This window comes from Phycomyces blakesleeanus (assembly GCF_001638985.1).
Source record: "Phycomyces blakesleeanus NRRL 1555(-) unplaced genomic scaffold PHYBLscaffold_3, whole genome shotgun sequence".
NCBI lineage: Eukaryota > Fungi > Mucoromycota > Mucoromycetes > Mucorales > Phycomycetaceae > Phycomyces > Phycomyces blakesleeanus.
This window is the reverse complement of record NW_017265136.1, coordinates 2775092-2792133: the sequence shown is the minus strand read 5'-3', so window position 1 is coordinate 2792133 and position 17042 is coordinate 2775092. Positions and strand designations below refer to the sequence as shown.

General features: G+C 34.1%; 6 protein-coding genes across 6 annotated transcripts; 3 read left to right on the top strand and 3 right to left on the bottom strand.

Moving 5' to 3' along the window:
- Positions 1–2296: 2296 nt before the first annotated feature.
- PHYBLDRAFT_62265 (hypothetical protein) lies at positions 2297–3360 on the top strand (the record flags this gene model as incomplete). Its single annotated transcript, XM_018440942.1, has 5 exons — positions 2297–2382; positions 2463–2556; positions 2703–2737; positions 2896–3011; positions 3053–3360. The coding sequence occupies 5 exons, from the start codon at positions 2297–2299 to the stop codon at positions 3358–3360; spliced, it is 639 nt and encodes a 212-aa protein (XP_018297006.1).
- A 1806-nt stretch (positions 3361–5166) lies between these two features.
- Positions 5167–5889, bottom strand: PHYBLDRAFT_100871 (hypothetical protein; the record flags this gene model as incomplete). The annotated part of the gene is made up of 2 exons (XM_018427609.1): positions 5167–5547; positions 5656–5889. Coding segments are annotated over 2 exons (615 nt in total), but the record flags the coding sequence as incomplete, so codon positions are not given.
- A 2457-nt stretch (positions 5890–8346) lies between these two features.
- PHYBLDRAFT_122246 (hypothetical protein) lies at positions 8347–9214 on the top strand. The gene is made up of 2 exons (XM_018428860.1): positions 8347–8916; positions 9009–9214. Exons 1-2 carry the CDS (start codon positions 8451–8453, stop codon positions 9110–9112), a joined length of 570 nt encoding a protein of 189 aa, XP_018297004.1. The 5' UTR covers positions 8347–8450; the 3' UTR covers positions 9113–9214.
- A 203-nt stretch (positions 9215–9417) lies between these two features.
- PHYBLDRAFT_122243 (hypothetical protein) lies at positions 9418–10944 on the bottom strand. Its single transcript, XM_018428859.1, has 6 exons — positions 10879–10944; positions 10727–10792; positions 10501–10563; positions 10299–10429; positions 9918–10194; positions 9418–9819 (listed from the first exon to the last, which is right to left on the bottom strand). Exons 1-6 carry the CDS (start codon positions 10883–10885, stop codon positions 9650–9652), a joined length of 714 nt encoding a protein of 237 aa, XP_018297003.1. The 5' UTR covers positions 10886–10944; the 3' UTR covers positions 9418–9649.
- Positions 10945–12354: 1410 nt separating this feature from the next.
- Positions 12355–14266, top strand: PHYBLDRAFT_62269 (hypothetical protein; the record flags this gene model as incomplete). Its single annotated transcript, XM_018440943.1, has 7 exons — positions 12355–12469; positions 12605–12693; positions 12774–12907; positions 13052–13214; positions 13341–13571; positions 13682–13815; positions 13927–14266. 7 exons carry the CDS (start codon positions 12355–12357, stop codon positions 14264–14266), a joined length of 1206 nt encoding a protein of 401 aa, XP_018297002.1.
- A 416-nt stretch (positions 14267–14682) lies between these two features.
- PHYBLDRAFT_76964 (hypothetical protein) lies at positions 14683–15823 on the bottom strand (the record flags this gene model as incomplete). Its single annotated transcript, XM_018443208.1, has 3 exons — positions 14683–15276; positions 15350–15480; positions 15553–15823. 3 exons carry the CDS (start codon positions 15821–15823, stop codon positions 14875–14877), a joined length of 804 nt encoding a protein of 267 aa, XP_018297001.1. The 3' UTR covers positions 14683–14874.
- Between the last annotated feature and the right edge of the window lie 1219 nt (positions 15824–17042).

The following is a 17042-nucleotide window of genomic DNA, read 5'->3' as shown; positions in this document are numbered from 1 at the left end:
GTACTTGCCTATTTACAAAATATAGATATGATTTTAAAGCTATAAAAGAACACAGACATATACTAGTAATAAAACAGCTTGTCATCTTCTTAATGTCTCTAATTGAGATTTAGACAAATTTGGAAATGTTTAGATGAAGAGAAATTAGTTTTCCAAGTAGATTGTTATTCAGGCATCTTACCTATAGTTGTCTAAATGTCTCAAAGAGACAAGCTGTTTGCATTACAGTGGCAGGATTGTTATGACTATTGTAATTGTTATTTCTGTGGTTATTAGTGCTTGTTTTCTTGCTTTTATCAGACCTTTGGAAAGCGGCTAGACGTATGAATTTTGTATTTTTATTCCTGTACATGTACTCAGGTTTATTAAAAGCATGCGCAGAGGTAAGGTTCCAGAGAACATTATATATATAGTATATATTAACCTCACCAAGGATTGAATACTAGTCAAAAAGAAATACTCAAGCTGTTTTTATTTTATAAAAGAAACTTTGATCTTTTTAACAATCTAAAGTTGTCCTTCCTTTACTGGTAATTTTATTCCTATTTTTTTTAACAATATATATATATATATATTATTGTTTATTTGCCTTTTATAAATACATTAAAAATATAAATCTAATAATTTGAAGATTATCAGGTTCACAGTGAGCATAACTTGTGGGGGGTTTTTTGCTGCTCATTCCTATAGACCAGTATTCGTTTAAACAAAGCATATAAGAAAAAAGAAACTCAAGACACAAACGTCAATTTATAATACTACGCTTTATATAATGGTGTCCGACATGTAACCGGTGCAGATGCTCTTAATGAATCTAGCACGATATAGTATAAATTGATGGACGTGTTTTGATATTAATCGGTATCTCTTTTCATTTTGCTTTTATTGTGACATATTCAAAAAAAATATTCTCGAAAAGAAATTATACATTATCAATAAAAGAAGCCTTTAAGAAAATGCTGATGATTGCTTTAAAGGTAAAAGATAGTAATTGATTCGAATAAGTCTGTATCATTTATAGACATGTACATTTTGGTATAGATATAGTGTGTGAGGATTGTGGAGAAAGAGAGGTTATGCGACTACAAAGTATTATAAACGCATATTCTGTAAAAAGTCCTCAGTTGGCAATAGTACATTTTTCAACTTGTCTTTTCTATACAACTATCTCTCATGATAATGGTTTTCTTTTTCTTTTTACTTGCTGTTATTATTGGTTGGAGCATCTAGTAGAGCCAAAAGAAGTCAAAGTTCGAATCTTAAAAAAGATAAACGTAAAGCTAAAGGAAGAAAAAAATTAAACGCATATTCTTTATTGGTTCTTTGCAAAAGCTGCAAACAAGAGAGTCACAATACATTGAGATTTCACAAATGATCTCCGTAATATCATATCCATGGAAACGATGTTCATAAACAGTTACTTATTGGTACCATCTCATAATTCAATACCTAAGGCCGTTTACAAACATACCTTTTGGTACTTGGTGTGCAAATTTGTCAACGACAGAAATTATCAAAGAACACTAATATACCACCGAATCTTGTGCAATCCTTGGATACCTATAGACCCTCAATTACAAATTCTGTATAGAATCAAACCTCATAAAAAGTGCCTGGATGTTCAGGAAGGGCTTGGCGAGACTAAAGAATAACCGATATGGAGTGACAGGAATTTTGTGAAAGATTCGAAGAAACGGGAGAGGTAAGGGGGATTTGTAGATGTTACAATAGACGTGTACAATACCTCAAAGACGTGCAGCAATTTTCAAGCGAAAAATTTAGAATCTGCTAATCACACTCGTAGTTACAATGTACTGGCCTGTAAAACATGTAATACATTGTGGCAGTGATATATTAATGCTGCAAAAATACTATGACAATTGCTTTATCAAATTGGAGAGGAACTCATTAACCAACGGCTTTCCAAAAATCTGATGAAAGCAAGCAAACAAGCAACAGTCATCACAGAAATAACAATAACAGTAACAATAACAACTCCATCACTGTAACGTAAACAATTAATCTCTTTGAGACAGTTATATAATTACAAGTAAATATCTAAACACCAATGTCTACTTTCAAGAACTAATTTCTCTTTATCTAAATTTCATTCTCGGTTTGTCCACAAAAGGTAAACATACTGTCTACAATTACATTTTGATTTATCTAAAACATTTCCTCAATTTGTTTCGGTCTCAAGTAGAAACACTAAAAATGTGAGCTTTGAAAGTTACTTCTGATGGGGTAAAATGACATGAAATATGATGGGATGGGATGGGGTCATTGGCATCGATGAATGTCTTGGAAGCATGATAGTATGGATATTATATGTTCTCAAAAGTTGAAAGTCAGTTATGAGAATGGTTGTATATGGCATTCCAGGTATAGAGAAATATAGTGTATGGCTTGCGAGTGCTGAAGTTTTATTATACGGCTGTTATTTTATTATTATTATTTTACAGTGGTGATAAAATACAAAAAAAAAATGTTATTGGTTTTTGGTGTCGATTTTTATGGTGTTGTGAAATTGATAAGACTATCATCCAAGTCATAATGGTAAACTCTTCACACTCTCGTTCCAGTTTAGAATGATGGTGGTGAGAATAGCCGTCGTCTTTGGTTTTAATAGAGAAAAATCTGTAACATGATAATACCATTGCTGTGTTTAGTTTTTCCTATTATGTTTTAATATAAACTTATAGCCGCCTGATCCCTTTCTGTCGCATCTTTTGGTTTTGTAAAATAAGATACTACTTATAATAATAAGAAAGCTAATTAAGCAGCCAAGTTCGACGATCTTTCTGTTAATGACTCTTTAAAAAAATCTTAATATGCTGTAAACAATTATTCACAAATCGCACACAATTGAGATATTTATAATTTGCTATGGGTTAGTGGCTTTGATGAGAGGATAAATTCAGATCCTTTGAGAGTAGTATTTACTTTAAGAAAATTATTCTTGCTTGTATTTGCTACGATTCAAATACATGTAGTGCGATGGTTAGATTACAGTATAGCAACATAAAGTGTGGGCGTGCATAATGTTTGGCAGTGCCTGATATTGTTAATCTGCCAGTGTTAGTAGTGAACAGAGAGCATTGTCTGATTGAGGTTATGGACTTTACTCTACTCAATTTTGGTGTATATACCATAGCAATGTTTACTAGAAATCTGGACCAACTTGATCAGATAAGAGATTTACATCAGTCTACCGTAAAAATCATATTGTCTAGATATAATTTCAGTATGTTCTCTATACATGAATCTATTTTTTTTTGTTCGTTATTTTTGCTGTTGCTGATATTCCATCAATATAACATTACGGCTTCTGATGATTTAAAACACTACCCCTTTTTGTAGTGATATAGTTCAATAAATTTATCCTCGGGTGTCCTCCACCCTGGCCTCCTTTTTTATATATATCGTTATTACTGGTTATAGGTCACTGCTTACTAACTATATATACAAACCGGTTTATTGATATATATTTATTTAAAGAGCAATATTTATCCCTCACCATTAATAATTAACTCAATTAACCAAGTATATATATATATGTCCATTTTCTATTTATTTATTTGAAAAGCAAAGGATTTTCTTTTTAATATTTGTGCCTCATTATTGGGCGTTTATATATATGTGATAAAAAAGCTATACAATCCCTGTCTTATAATATTATATTAAACAGATAAATAAATAAGACATATACAGTAGGTGTGTTTATTTTTGAAAATTTAGAATTGAATTGAAATATTTTATTTAATTCCTGAAATCTGTTGGTGACACCTAAATCCTAAAGGCTACAACAAATATATAAAAGGATTAGGAATAAGGATTGTAGAATCTAGATGAATGATAGGTATATTTATACCTGCTGCTTCTATACTGTACTGCGGCTCGTTTAGTCTAATATAGCACAACAGAGTTGGATTGAATTGGGTTGGAGGATTTGTGTGGTACGGCACACAATACCCACACAAAATGTTATAAATTCCCTAGGTCAGCTGTTCATTTAAAGGAAAAACCGGCTATTGTTATCAGAAACAGTAAAAGAAACAACAAAGAAAAGGTTGGAAGACTGGAAAACAGATAAGCCTATTTTTATTTTATTTTTTGGGTCTATTTAGACACAATCACTTACTCGACTGACTAAACCATTTTAATTTTAAGAAAATCATGTCAAATGATGCTATCAAAAATGTAAAATATATACATATATACATATATATATATGACCGTTTTTCTTCTTTATCTCATCTACACAGATTTGTCTGTGCACAGTTGATGTGTAGGGTACACTTTTTTTTTATAATAAGCAATTTTTATATGTAAAATTAGAAAAGCACAAAGCTTTATGGGATCTTAATATTCTTATAAACAATATGCAGTTTCGATATTTAAGCAGGGAGGCCAACAAAATGTCTTCTTTTCAAAAATTGTCTATTATAAAAAAAAGGTGCACTCTACGCTGGCGAACAGCATAATATATTCCTTTCTTAAAATTAATTATATATGTATATGTATATTTATATGTATGTGTACTGCGAAATAAAAGGAAATAATCAATATTGTAAACGGACTATACATTAATAATAGTAATAATAGTAATAGTATTAATGATAGTAAATGTGCTAATGATAATAATGATAATGGTTATGATAATGGCTATGATAATGGTTATGATAATTGGAATAGTAATGATAGTATTAGTAGTAATAGTAATAGTAGTAGTAGTAGTAGTAGTAATATTATTCTTTCTTCTCTTAATAAAATATATATAAAAAATATATACAATATACAATATAAAATCTATAAAATTGGTGACTTTGATACTTGATGATAATGACGAGCACCATTAGCAAACTTTCCATCAACACACGTTTCAAAATTCTTCATCAGATTGGACTCCAATGCCTCCTCAGCAGTCCAGCGTGTCTTTGGATCAGGATCGAGCATGCCCGAGAGACAGGTGCGTTCGTCTTCGGAGCAATGTTTCCAGATGTCGCAGTTGATAGGCCCGCCGGCCTTGCGCTGGTCACAATAGAGACCATAGGCTTTGTCACCGATACATTGTGCTCGCGAAGCAACCTCAGCAGGTGAGCCAATCGTGACTGGGCCGACAAGTTTGACAGGATTGCTTGGGTGATAGAACGCATAGCTGAACAGCAGTTCGTTGGTCCGAATACAGTAAAAGGTGATTGCGGCACTCCAGATGTCGAGTGCCTTGCCATCATAGACCGACTCATCGGACGTCAGTTCCCAGACTTCTGGAGACCAAAATGGCTCAGAGCCACACCACTTGGAACACATGCGAGCCTTTTCTTCAAGCGGCCGTTGGACTACATCAGCAACTCCAAAGTCTGCAATCTTGAGGGTTCCTCCTGCTGTCAGAACCAGGTTTTCGGGCTTGATGTCGCGGTGAACAATTCCAAGCTCGTGAAGGTGCTTGATTCCCCGTAAGAGCTGTTTGAATAAACACAGATTATCGTCTAGAGACATGCGGCTGTGCTCTTGTGTCATTAGGCTAAATGCGTCACCGCCTTGGCACTGTTACAAAAGATAAAAAAATTAATAAATCAATATATAATACATAGCCCAAATATATATGTGTGTGTATATATTCAAAAAGAAAGAAAACAATGTATATACACTTACGTATTCCATTACAGTACACCAATGATCTTGTTCGTCAAGGACTAGATCAATTGTGGTAACAATATTTGTGTGGCCCGAGGCTGTTTTGCTGATGATGAACTCGTTCTGCATACGTTTCATGTAGTCGCGTTCATTCTCAGTCTTGTCCTTCTTTTTGAACTCCTTGACGGCCAAGACAACATTGGTGTCGGGGTGTTTGACGAGCCGTATGACAGCGGTTGCGCCACTGGCGATGTTGTTTCGAGACGTCGCACCACTGTCCTTGATTGCGGCTGCTGTTGCTTGGTGACGACGATCTTGTTTGATGTAGACTCCGTACTTTTCTTGGAGGAGTGGAACCCTGACTCCGTTTATGGTTGTGTGACCAGAATTGCCATGGCTACCACCATGGAGACGCTTTTTCCATGTTGTAGGATTGATCAAAAGGCTTCCCAGGGACCGACTCAGTTTGTGTGAGCTTGAGCTGTGTTCGGTGCCGTTGCTGTGGGATCTCAGGCTTGAGGTTGCACTTCCACTTGCACTTGCACTGCTTGATCGTCGCTCTAGATTGAATAGAGATCCTGAACTGCGTCTACTAATAATCGGATCCGGAGTTTTTTTAGGATTTGCGATTGACTGTTGTTGATTTGGAGAGTTTTGATTCGGATCAGACTGTGTACCATCAATGGGCGTCATTTTGAGACCCGATCTGTGATGACCGCCACTAGCACCACTAGCACCACCAACGTTGCTATGGTTATTGTTGATGCTGCTGTTGCTGTTGTTATGTCTGTGGGTTCCGTGGAAAAGATTGGCTAATCTACTGTGTTTTCTTGTAATCGTTACAGGTGGAGGAGTACTGGAGGAGTGCTCGGGAGTTGCGGAGATTTGAGTGGAAGAGGATGATGATTTGTTTGTGGGTTGGGTTTGTTGGGTGATTGTGATTGACGAGAGGCTGCTGCTTCGGGTATTGGAGTATTTACTAGAAGACACAGACGAAGAAAGTGCAGGACATACTGGTTCACCTTCTACTTCACCTCTTGCTCTTATTACTCCTCCTACTGCTCCTGCTTCTGGTTGCGTTTGCGTTTGCGTTTCGGGTTCTTTCTGATTGTCTAGAGGACAATCAAGAGTTCCGTTTGTGGGTTGCATTGGGCCGTCTGTATGGGATATACTGTTATTTTGATCGTTGGTCACCAAGTCCCAGGGCGAGAGAGTGGAGGGATCGACGGGAGAGATCTCTGTCTGTATGCTGGTACTAGGAGGCATATTCTTTTTTGGACTTTTTTTGTCTTCGGTTCTTGTTTGTTTTGTGATAACGGATTTAACTCTGTGTGTGTGTATGTTTAATATAATAAATCTACACTGCCAAAAGAAAAAAACACCCAGTTAACAAAATGGGCGATAATGTAGGGTTGGATAAAGTAGTATATGTATATAGAAGATGAAAAAAGAAAGAAAGAAAGAAAGAAATGCAAAAAAAATGTATAAAATTATAAAGGCAATAATATATATATATATAAAATATAAAGTAAAAAAAATTAATCCAAGCTGCGCTTCCCTTTCATTGAGTGAGTAGTTAAGTGAGTGGCGGTTGATCACAGGAATATCATCATTATATAATATAAAATACCACTACTATATTGTGTAGTGTATAAGTTTGTGGAGAATTACCAATTTTTTTTGATTTTCTTTTTTATCCTTGACGTAATATATATACATATTTATATATAAAAATCAAAATGGTTATTATTCTATAAGGAGAATAATATGCATATATATATATATAATTCTATAATGATCTTACAGCATTTAACAGGTTAGAGTAATTTTTATTAAAAGAACAAAAAATGAAGAACAAAAAAGGCAAAGACAAAAGGGAAAGACAAAGAGAAAGGCTAAGGAAAAGGCTAAGGAAAAGTGATTTTCTTATACTTCTTTTTGAGTCACAAAAGAGTGCACAACAGTCTAAACACTTGAGGTTATAGAGGGAAAAAGTTCTCTAGTATCATTTTATATATAATTTATTCACAATTTAATTTATTTGTTGATAAAGATAAAGAAGAAGAAGTCAAAGGGTCCCTGAGAATATATATATAATTGTAATAATAATATTATATATTCTATATTCAAAAACAACAACTAAAATTTCAAACGTTTCAATTCTAAAGTATAATTATATACTACGCCTCTTCTTCTCTCTCTCTCTCTCTTTAAAGGGAATGGATTCTAAACCCTGGAGATAGCTACTCGGGACATTATTTAGCCTAGTCTTAAAGAGGAAGAAGAAGAAGAAATTAGTTCTGTTGTTACTAGGCTATGAGTAAAATACAAATGATGTGTATTGTGGGAAAAAGTAGTGTGATTTGAAACCCAAATTATAATAAAGAGAGAGAGAGAGAGAAAAAAAGGGACTTTTGAATATGCAAGAGATTTTAGTGGGAATGTTTCTTACTCTTCTTTAACAATATTCAAAGCACTCAAGGGCACTCAAATACATCTTGTAATATATATATCTTATTAGAGTTACAGAGACTTGTGATTGGCAGATTTAGATTTTCAAAATCACAAGAGCGAGAGAAGGAGAGAGGGAGGGAGGGAATGAGGGAGAAAAGAAGTTTATCCCGGAGTTATTTGACTGTTACTTGATTTTTTATTTATCTATTTATTTATTTATTTATTTATTTATATACATACATCAAAAGGATCCATATCATCCATCCTTCTCTATCTTGACCTTTTTCATTTGTCAAATATACACACATATATATATACATACATCTCATTCATACATAATACATAATACATAATACATAATGAAGGATATCTGCAAGCAAGACGAACTCATCATCCCCAACAACGTCAAGGTCATTGTCAAGTCCCGTCTGGTCACTGTCGAAGGTCCCCGGGGTACACTCACCAAGAACTTCAACCATCTCAACATTGAAATCAAAAAAGTCAACGACTCACTTATCAAGTTCACCGTTCACCACGGTCTTCGTAAGCATGTTGCCTGCATCCGCACCGTCCGTTCGTTGATCAACAACATGATCACCGGTGTCACAAAGGGCTTTGAATACAAGATGCGTTATGTCTATGCACATTTCCCAATCAACTGCATTATTAACAACGGTGGAAAGGATGTCGAGATCCGTAACTTCCTTGGTCAAAAGGTTGTCTTCCGAGTTCAGATGCGCGAAGGCGTAACTGTCGAGGCTTCCAAGAACCAAAAGGATGAGTTGACCCTGACTGGTAATGATCTTGAAGCCGTTTCTCAATCAGGTAAGTTTATCTATATACATATTATTTTGTGTGTATGTATGTGCGTGTGTGTGTGAGTATGTAGGCTAATTTTGTCTTGTTTTTCTTTGTAGCTGCTGATATCCAACAATCTTGCTTGGTCAAGAACAAGGATATCAGAAAGTTCTTGGATGGTATCTATGTCTCTGAACGTAATGTTCTCGAGGCTTCTGATTAAAATCCATGAACTTCTGTTTACCACCACCTTAATAAAGATACACAACGGTCCCGGGATAGGCGGCAATAGTCATCCCACCCTTTCTTTTTTTTATTTTCTTATATATTTTTTCATTTTTTTTTTCCAATGTGTGAATCGAGTGAGGGAATGGTTATCATTAGCATTAGAATATAAAATATGTGTTTGTTTTAAAGGAATTATAAGAGAGATACACATGGACTTCTTCTTGCCGGTAAGTATATCAATTAGAACAAAAGAATATATTAAAATGTATAATATTTGTGCCTGTATACCAAATATGATTTCATGCCAATAAAAATCTCATTTATTTATTATCTACACTTTGTCTTACAAGTCCATCTTTTTTGTATAAACATCATTCTGTACAATTTTTGTCTGCTGTTTTGTTGTTGTTTATATATATATATATATATATATATATGCGTGTTTGTATAAAGTAGAGAGTAAAAGAACAGGTTTGATCCATAGAATTTCTTATATCCATTATTAAAAAAGAAAACCTCTTTGCCTCTCTTTCTAATCTTCCTTTGATAACTGTCTCCAGACCGCATTAGTGTCATCTTCATCTTCGCTGTGGTTACGTTCTTCCTTGTCGAATTGGGATACGTCGACAGAAACATCTCCTTCATCCATGTATTTAGCATCAGACAAAGCAAGAGACTTGTCTTGTTCAAACAATTGACGACCTTTTTTTTTAGAGAGAAAAAAACAAGCAAGCAATAGATATTAATTACCCACTTTGATCCAGAATATTCAACATAATCCAATATAATCCAATTTTTACCATTCAATCTGTTCTTCAGCTCTTTCATTCTGGCAATCTTCTCTTTGTCTTCTTTTGCCTCCATCTCCTTATCGAATTCAGCCTTCCACGCCATGAATCTCTCTACTGTCAATTTGGTGCCTCTGAACTTCGCCTGTTCGATTTCCTCTTCTTTACGTTTTCGTTCTTCTTCTACTTCATCACGAACTCGCTGGGCATCAAGGACAATCTGATTTAATTCTTCTTTGATAATCGAAGCCAATGTAAAAATCATTGCCATTCCTAAAGAGTCCTCTCCCTTTTTTTTGGTTTTACATATATTATTATCAGTTTTACTTTTATTTTTATTGGTATTGGTATTATCTCTATTATATTTAACTTTCCACTTTCTCTCCAACTTACAGCCTCTTTCAATGCCAAGTCGATTCGTTCCACATAACTCTCGGGAAGTTCGCCGTCTACAACCTCAATATTATACTCGGGTAGCTCATCGGGGTACTTTGGTGTATATTTTACATGAAGAACCACAGTGCCTATATGAATAACAAAAAAAAAAACTACGGTCAATAATCTACATCCATTAGACATGGATTACTTTATTTACATGCTGTTTCTTCGTCTTCTTCATCAGGTTGGATAGTAATACGGAATTCCTTTTCACTAATGGCTAAAAAGAATCAACACAACAGTAAACATAATTTAAGTTTCTTTTTTTTTTTTAGATCTTTAACATGCATTTTTCTTAAAACCTATATCTGGTATTCTTTCGTTCTCTTGTTCTTTGGTTCTTTCTTTTAAAAAAGCAAAAACTTTTCAATTTAAATTTTTACCTTCAAATTCTTCGGGGTAAATTGATTCAAGAGCCTCGAGTTCGTTTTGTTGCTCTTCAATGTAATCTGGATTGTGGTCGTTGTAGGTTAATTTATTGTTATTTATTTTTCTTTACTCGAATCTGAACTGGGATTAATGACAACAAACTAACCTGTCATAATGAAGTATTAATTAATAACAAATGTAATAATGGTAGTAATGGTTTGTTTGCTTTTTTATTTTATTACTGTTTTTTGAAAGAAGTAATAATAATAAAAATTAATATTATAGTTTTAAAGTAATGTAGCCCAAAAAAAAAAAAAAAAAAAAAAAAAAAAAAAAACGCGCCCTGTTCGGGATTGACTTGGAGTTCTTCTTACTGCACCACATTAAACACCAGCTTATTTTCTGTTGCGTCACTTCTTATAAAGACTTGTCTTTTACTTTTTATTTTATTCTGTTTCAACTTTATTCTGTTTCAATTTTTAAAAAAAAAAGTTTATGAGAAACCAAGACATTATCTAAAGCCACAATTGTTCATAGGTAAAAGTGGTTTTAGACCTTCAAACTTTAGCTACAAACAAAACCCTAAACACTCTTGAACGCAGTTGAATACCGTGTCTCTAAAAGCCAATACTTATCATCTGCTTAAAAAGAGGGTTTTTTTCTTTGTTTCTTAGCGTTTTATGCGATATTCGATCGGGTGACAGCTACATAAAACCTAAAAGTTCTGAATTTTCTTGCTCTGGTGCTTGTAACTGTATAGATGCTTAAGCAACCCAGTTGTAGTGAATTTTCTGTAACAATAGAAAAAGAAAAGGTTTTAAAGATGTATCTTTTAAGGACCAGTCTAACTTTGGGCTTTTGCTCAACTGGTTTCCACCATTCAAGCAAGATGTGTTTGCAAGTATGTTACTCGGATCGTATTCTTGATGTGTTCATCTTTGCGATCATATACACATATATATGGCCCCCCGAAATAGAAATAATTGGTATTTAACAAATCCACCGGTAACCTCAAAAAGAGGTTTAGTATGTGTTTAAGCTCCAGGTACGGTGTAACACTTTTGAGAGTCGATGTATGAAATAATTTACAGTCAGTGCTCAATTTTAGTGATGAAGAGAAGAAGAAAAATAGAACAGATCATTTAGATCAATAGATCGAGTTTTGATTTTATTCTGTATTAAAATAAATGTCTTTTTACTTAAAGTTTATGTTATTAAAGATACTCTATATTACCAGAACACAGAAAAGAATCAAGCTATTTGATAAACCGTTTATATTTGGCACTGGCATAATTATAACATTCTTACTACTGCCAATATTGTTACAGATTTTTAGTTAAAATTGTTCCAAATCTTGTCTTTTTTTTTTTTTCCCTCTATGATTTCTAGCTCAGCAAAGCTCCATTTATATAATCCAAAAAAAAACTCACTCACTCTCCAAACAAATGTGGCTTGCGATATTCAATGGATTTAGAGAGTAAAAGCAAGTCGTTCTTTAATTTTTTTTTTAAGAGAAGAAAAAAAAAAAGTCCAAAAAAAAAGGACTTGAATTTCTGATATTTTATCTTAATTTATTTTATTGATTGTTTAATTACTTTATTACATATACACATATTCACATACATACATAAACTTCTTTAAAATGACTGACATGGAAGTTACACCTATTTACTCGCAAACCAAGTTTGCTTCCGACAATGACCTCAATGATCCCAAGGTTCTTGAAATGTACCTGATCTCTGCTGACATTGTCAACAGTAAGTAACCAAATAAAAATAAGACAAGAAGGAAGAAGAACTTACAACATACAACAGTTAAAATCATATATATATATAATTAAAATTGCTTTTATTAACTTTATTTTTTATTTTATTTTTAAAAAAAAAAATTAGCTGTCCTTCCCCTTGTTATTTCCAAGGTTTCTCCTGGAATCTCTGTCAGCGATCTCTGCCAGTTTGGTGATGATCTCATTCTTGCCAGCGTATGTATACAATAGTTCAAGTAAAAAAAAAATATCTATATAAATCAATTAATTTAATGTTATTTTTCTTATCTTTGTAGACTGAAGGTGTTTACAAGAACACCGAGAGAGGTATTGCTCTCCCTACATGTGTTACTATCAACAACCTTGTCCAGTACTACTCCCCTCTTCCCGAAAACGACTACAACCTCAAGCCCAATGATCTTGTAAAGATGTAAGCCTATTTTCTTCTTAAAAATTGTATGAATCCATTGTACTAGATCAAACCATAAATCGAGAAAAATGTGCAAGTAAAATACTTTCATGAAACTAAACCAAACTAAACGCAATCTTTTTCTCAATGAATGATAATAATTAGTGAGTTGGGTGTTCATGTCAATGGTTATATCGCTACTGCTGCCCACTCCACCATTGTCAACCCTACTCCCAGCCAACCTATCGGTGGTCGTGCTGCTGATGTCATTTGCGCTACTTACTTTGCCCATGAAGCTGCAATCCGTATGCTCAGACCCGGTGTTAAGGTAATAAAATGAGAGAAAGAGAGAGAGAGAAATGGAAGGATATATGATATACGTATATTGTATGTGTGGTTACTTTGAGTATTATATTGTATTTAAACGTTATTCTTTTTATTTTTGTATTTGTAGAGCTCAGAGATCTCCCGTGTTATTTCCGAGATCGCTGCGTACTACCGTTGCAAGCCCGCAGAGGGAACCTTCTCTTCTCTTATGAAGCGTTTTGTATTGCGTGCCGGTAAAGATATCGAGAACCAGTTGAACGAGGAGATGACCGTTAAGGAATTGGAGAACTTGGACTTTGAGATTGAAGCCAACCAGGTTTACCAGCTTAACATTGTTCTCACCACCAGTGATGGAAAGGTAAGAAATTACTTTTAAAAAGAGAAAAAGAGAAATAGGAAGGAATGTATAATATATATATATATGTACTGATTTTCTTATTACTATTATTATCTTTAAAAAAAAAATAGGTCAAGACTGCAGAAGACAAGCCATTCCTGTACCAGAGAGATGTAAATGCTTCTTACCAGCTCAAGATGCGCTCTGCCCGCCTTGCCTTCAGTGAGATCAACGCCAAGCACACCGTCTTCCCCTTCTCCACTCGGTAAGTTTCATTATTCTTGCGTATCTAATGTATAGAAATAGGGAAACAAAATATAAATTTGATGTATTTATTGATTTAAATAAAACAACTAAACATGATATACATGTATAGTGCTTTGTCTGGTAACCAGGCTCGTCTCGGTTTGGTATCTTTGTTGGCTCACCACCTCGTTACCCCTTACACTGTTATGCGCACCCAACTCTCATCTGATCTTGTGGCACAATACAAGTCCACTGTCTTGGTATTGGCCGATGGACCTATGCAGTTGACTGCCGCACAGCCTCTTCCTTATGTACATTCCCAGTACTGCATTCCCCAGCCCACCAACGCTGCCAATGTTCTCAGCACACCTGCTGTCAAGCAAGCCAGACCTACCAAGCACAAGGCTACAGCACTCGATGTAAACTTTGGCGAACGTCGTGTTGATGTCCAGGATGTTGATATGGATTAAAAGAAGAAGAGCAAGCAAGCAAGAAAGAAAGAAAGAAAGAAAAAAGCAAGAAAAGCGTGTTCATTACATTCTCTCAATTTACAACACTCGCACAGACTCTCACGCACAAACCCTCTATCTATCTATTTCACTCACTCACTCATACGCTCACTCTCATACACTCACATCTCCTTTAAAAAAAAAGAATCACTTTCATCAGCACCAAACACACCAAACACACAACATGCATGTATAATGGCACAACATCCAAAAAAAGTAAAAAAAGTTATAAAAAAGAAAGAACAAAAAAAAACCGCTCAATTTTTGTATCATCGTCAACTTTGCCTTCCCCCTCACCCGTTTCATAGAGAGAGTATATATATACATATAATGTATATGTATATATTTTGTTTTGTTTTGTTTTTGGTCTTTACATAGTATCAAAAAGAAGTATATTAATAAAAAATAATAATAATAATAAGAAATTATAAGAAAGTACACGGTACATGGTACAAAGGCACAAAAGTACAACGCAAGTTTGATTATAAGAGATATATATTTGATAGTTTTTGAAACAAACTCTTTTTTTTTTCTTGTTTGTTCAGATCATGTTATTATTGATGCTTTTATTATGAAGAGGTATCTGAAGAACGCAGCCAAGTAAAGAATGTACCATACTGCTTCTTTTGAGGCTGTTCCGGTGGAATAGCAATCGCAACAGAATCCGCTGTTGTTGATTGTGTATGTGGTTGTGTATGTTTCAAATGTGTTTGAATGCCATGAGATTGATTAGCCGGTGCTGATGTTGATGTTGATGTTGATGATGATTGTTTTGGTGGTGGCGGTGCTGCTGCTGCAACCTGTGCATAAGATCGGGCAGAGTCGTTATCTGCATGAACCAATAATCCTTTCTCAGCTCTAATCTCATCCCTTCGCCTGACCATCAAGTATTCTTCCAACAGTTGAGCATTTCTCCAGTTGCATTTGAACAAAACATCAAGAATATCGCCTGCCACAGGAGTCAAACCAACCTATATAGATATATTATAGTGTAAATATAAATGTACGTATTGTGATTAAATATTTTTTATTTTTTTGACATACCAAAAAGTCCATCATCACATTTCCCAGCATCTGGAGCAATAGGCTCCGTGGAAGATCTGCTCTTGAGGCTATCCGTATAATTTGCAGTGCCATGATCATACTAATCATGTCTCCAACCACAGGAATCAAACCTTTTTATAGATATAGATATAAATATGTATGTATATATTACACGAATGTCTATATGTGTATATGATATTTACCAACAATTGGATCCAGTCCAATCTGACAACAACAACAGTCAAACCCTTTGTCAAGATAAACAGCCTTTCTCTTCACGCTTCTCAAGACATTTCTGTCTCTCTCGTTGAGAATTATGTCTGGAGTGGCTTTGGATTGCCACCAGTGCCTTCTTTTTGAGTGAGCTGCCTCTTCAATAGCTGCCTTTATCTCGGCATCGGTTGCAACCACAGAAGGTTTGTTGAATCTTTCGGCAGCCTTTCCCAATACCAGACGTTTGGCTATGGTGGTCATGTTGTTGCAAGAAGAAGAAGAAGAAGAAGAAGAAGAAGAAGAAGAAGAAGAAGAAAAAGAAGAAAGTAAGGAAAAGAAATAAAGAGACAAAGAAGTAGTAGATAAGTTTTTCTGTTAAGCTCGACACACACACACACACACACACACACAAATAAATAATAGTCCGTCGGGCTTGTCCCTATTTAGGACAAGATATATATACATACATTATACATATATAAATAAGCTGAAAAAAAAAGACATCATTAGTACGTCGGTGGAAAGGCATTATTTTATTACGAAAAAAAATACAAGCTAAAATATTAGACACTAATTCTCTTATATATACTTTGAAAAAAATGATCTGATGATATATTTGTCTACTATTATGACAGTGACAATGAAAAGAATGATTAAAGTGCACACACAAAAGGAAGCAAAATTATAAGTAAAAGACCAAAAAAAATATAGGAAAGAAGCAGAAGAGAGAATGAAAAAATATTAGCCAATTAGTTGATAAAAAAAATTGCTCTTTTTTTGCCCTTTCTTTTTTCCTTGCTTAAAAAAAAAAAAAAGGCAAAAAAGGGACAAAATGAATTAAAACTCTTGTCCAATAATATTACTTGCATTCTTGTTATTTTTTGTCTTTTTTTTGAACTTTTAGTCTATCCGCACCAAATGTTAAACTTGCATTTGTTACCAAGGCAACCATAGAAAGTCTAAATTGGAATCAAGATGAGCAGTGTAGACAAACTTGAAACTCACCTTACAACTCATTCATATCTATAAAATTCTTTGCGCAGACACACGCAAGCTAAAGATTTTGGGACTTTCTTTTTTAATGAGGAATTAAGGATGGAAGGTCTATAGACTGTGTAACTCATCCCAAATGCAAAGAAAAAGATTCCTAGAAATTACATACAAAATTGTGAAAATGAATACTGAAAGAAAAATGTAAAGCAACAGTAGGAAGATGAAAGTTTAAGTACTTTATTCATTTTAGTTCATACATGTACATATATATCATAAGAAGCTACTACACTATTTATTATTATTATTATTATTTTAATAGTTTTTTTTTGAATTTTATAATATTGAATATACACACCTGTACAAGAAAGATAAAGAAGTATATTTCATACATGCATGTATTATATTTGGAAGGTCTAGAGAATATAAAGAAGTAAAAGGAAACACTGCTTATATATATATATACATATATATATATATATATATATGA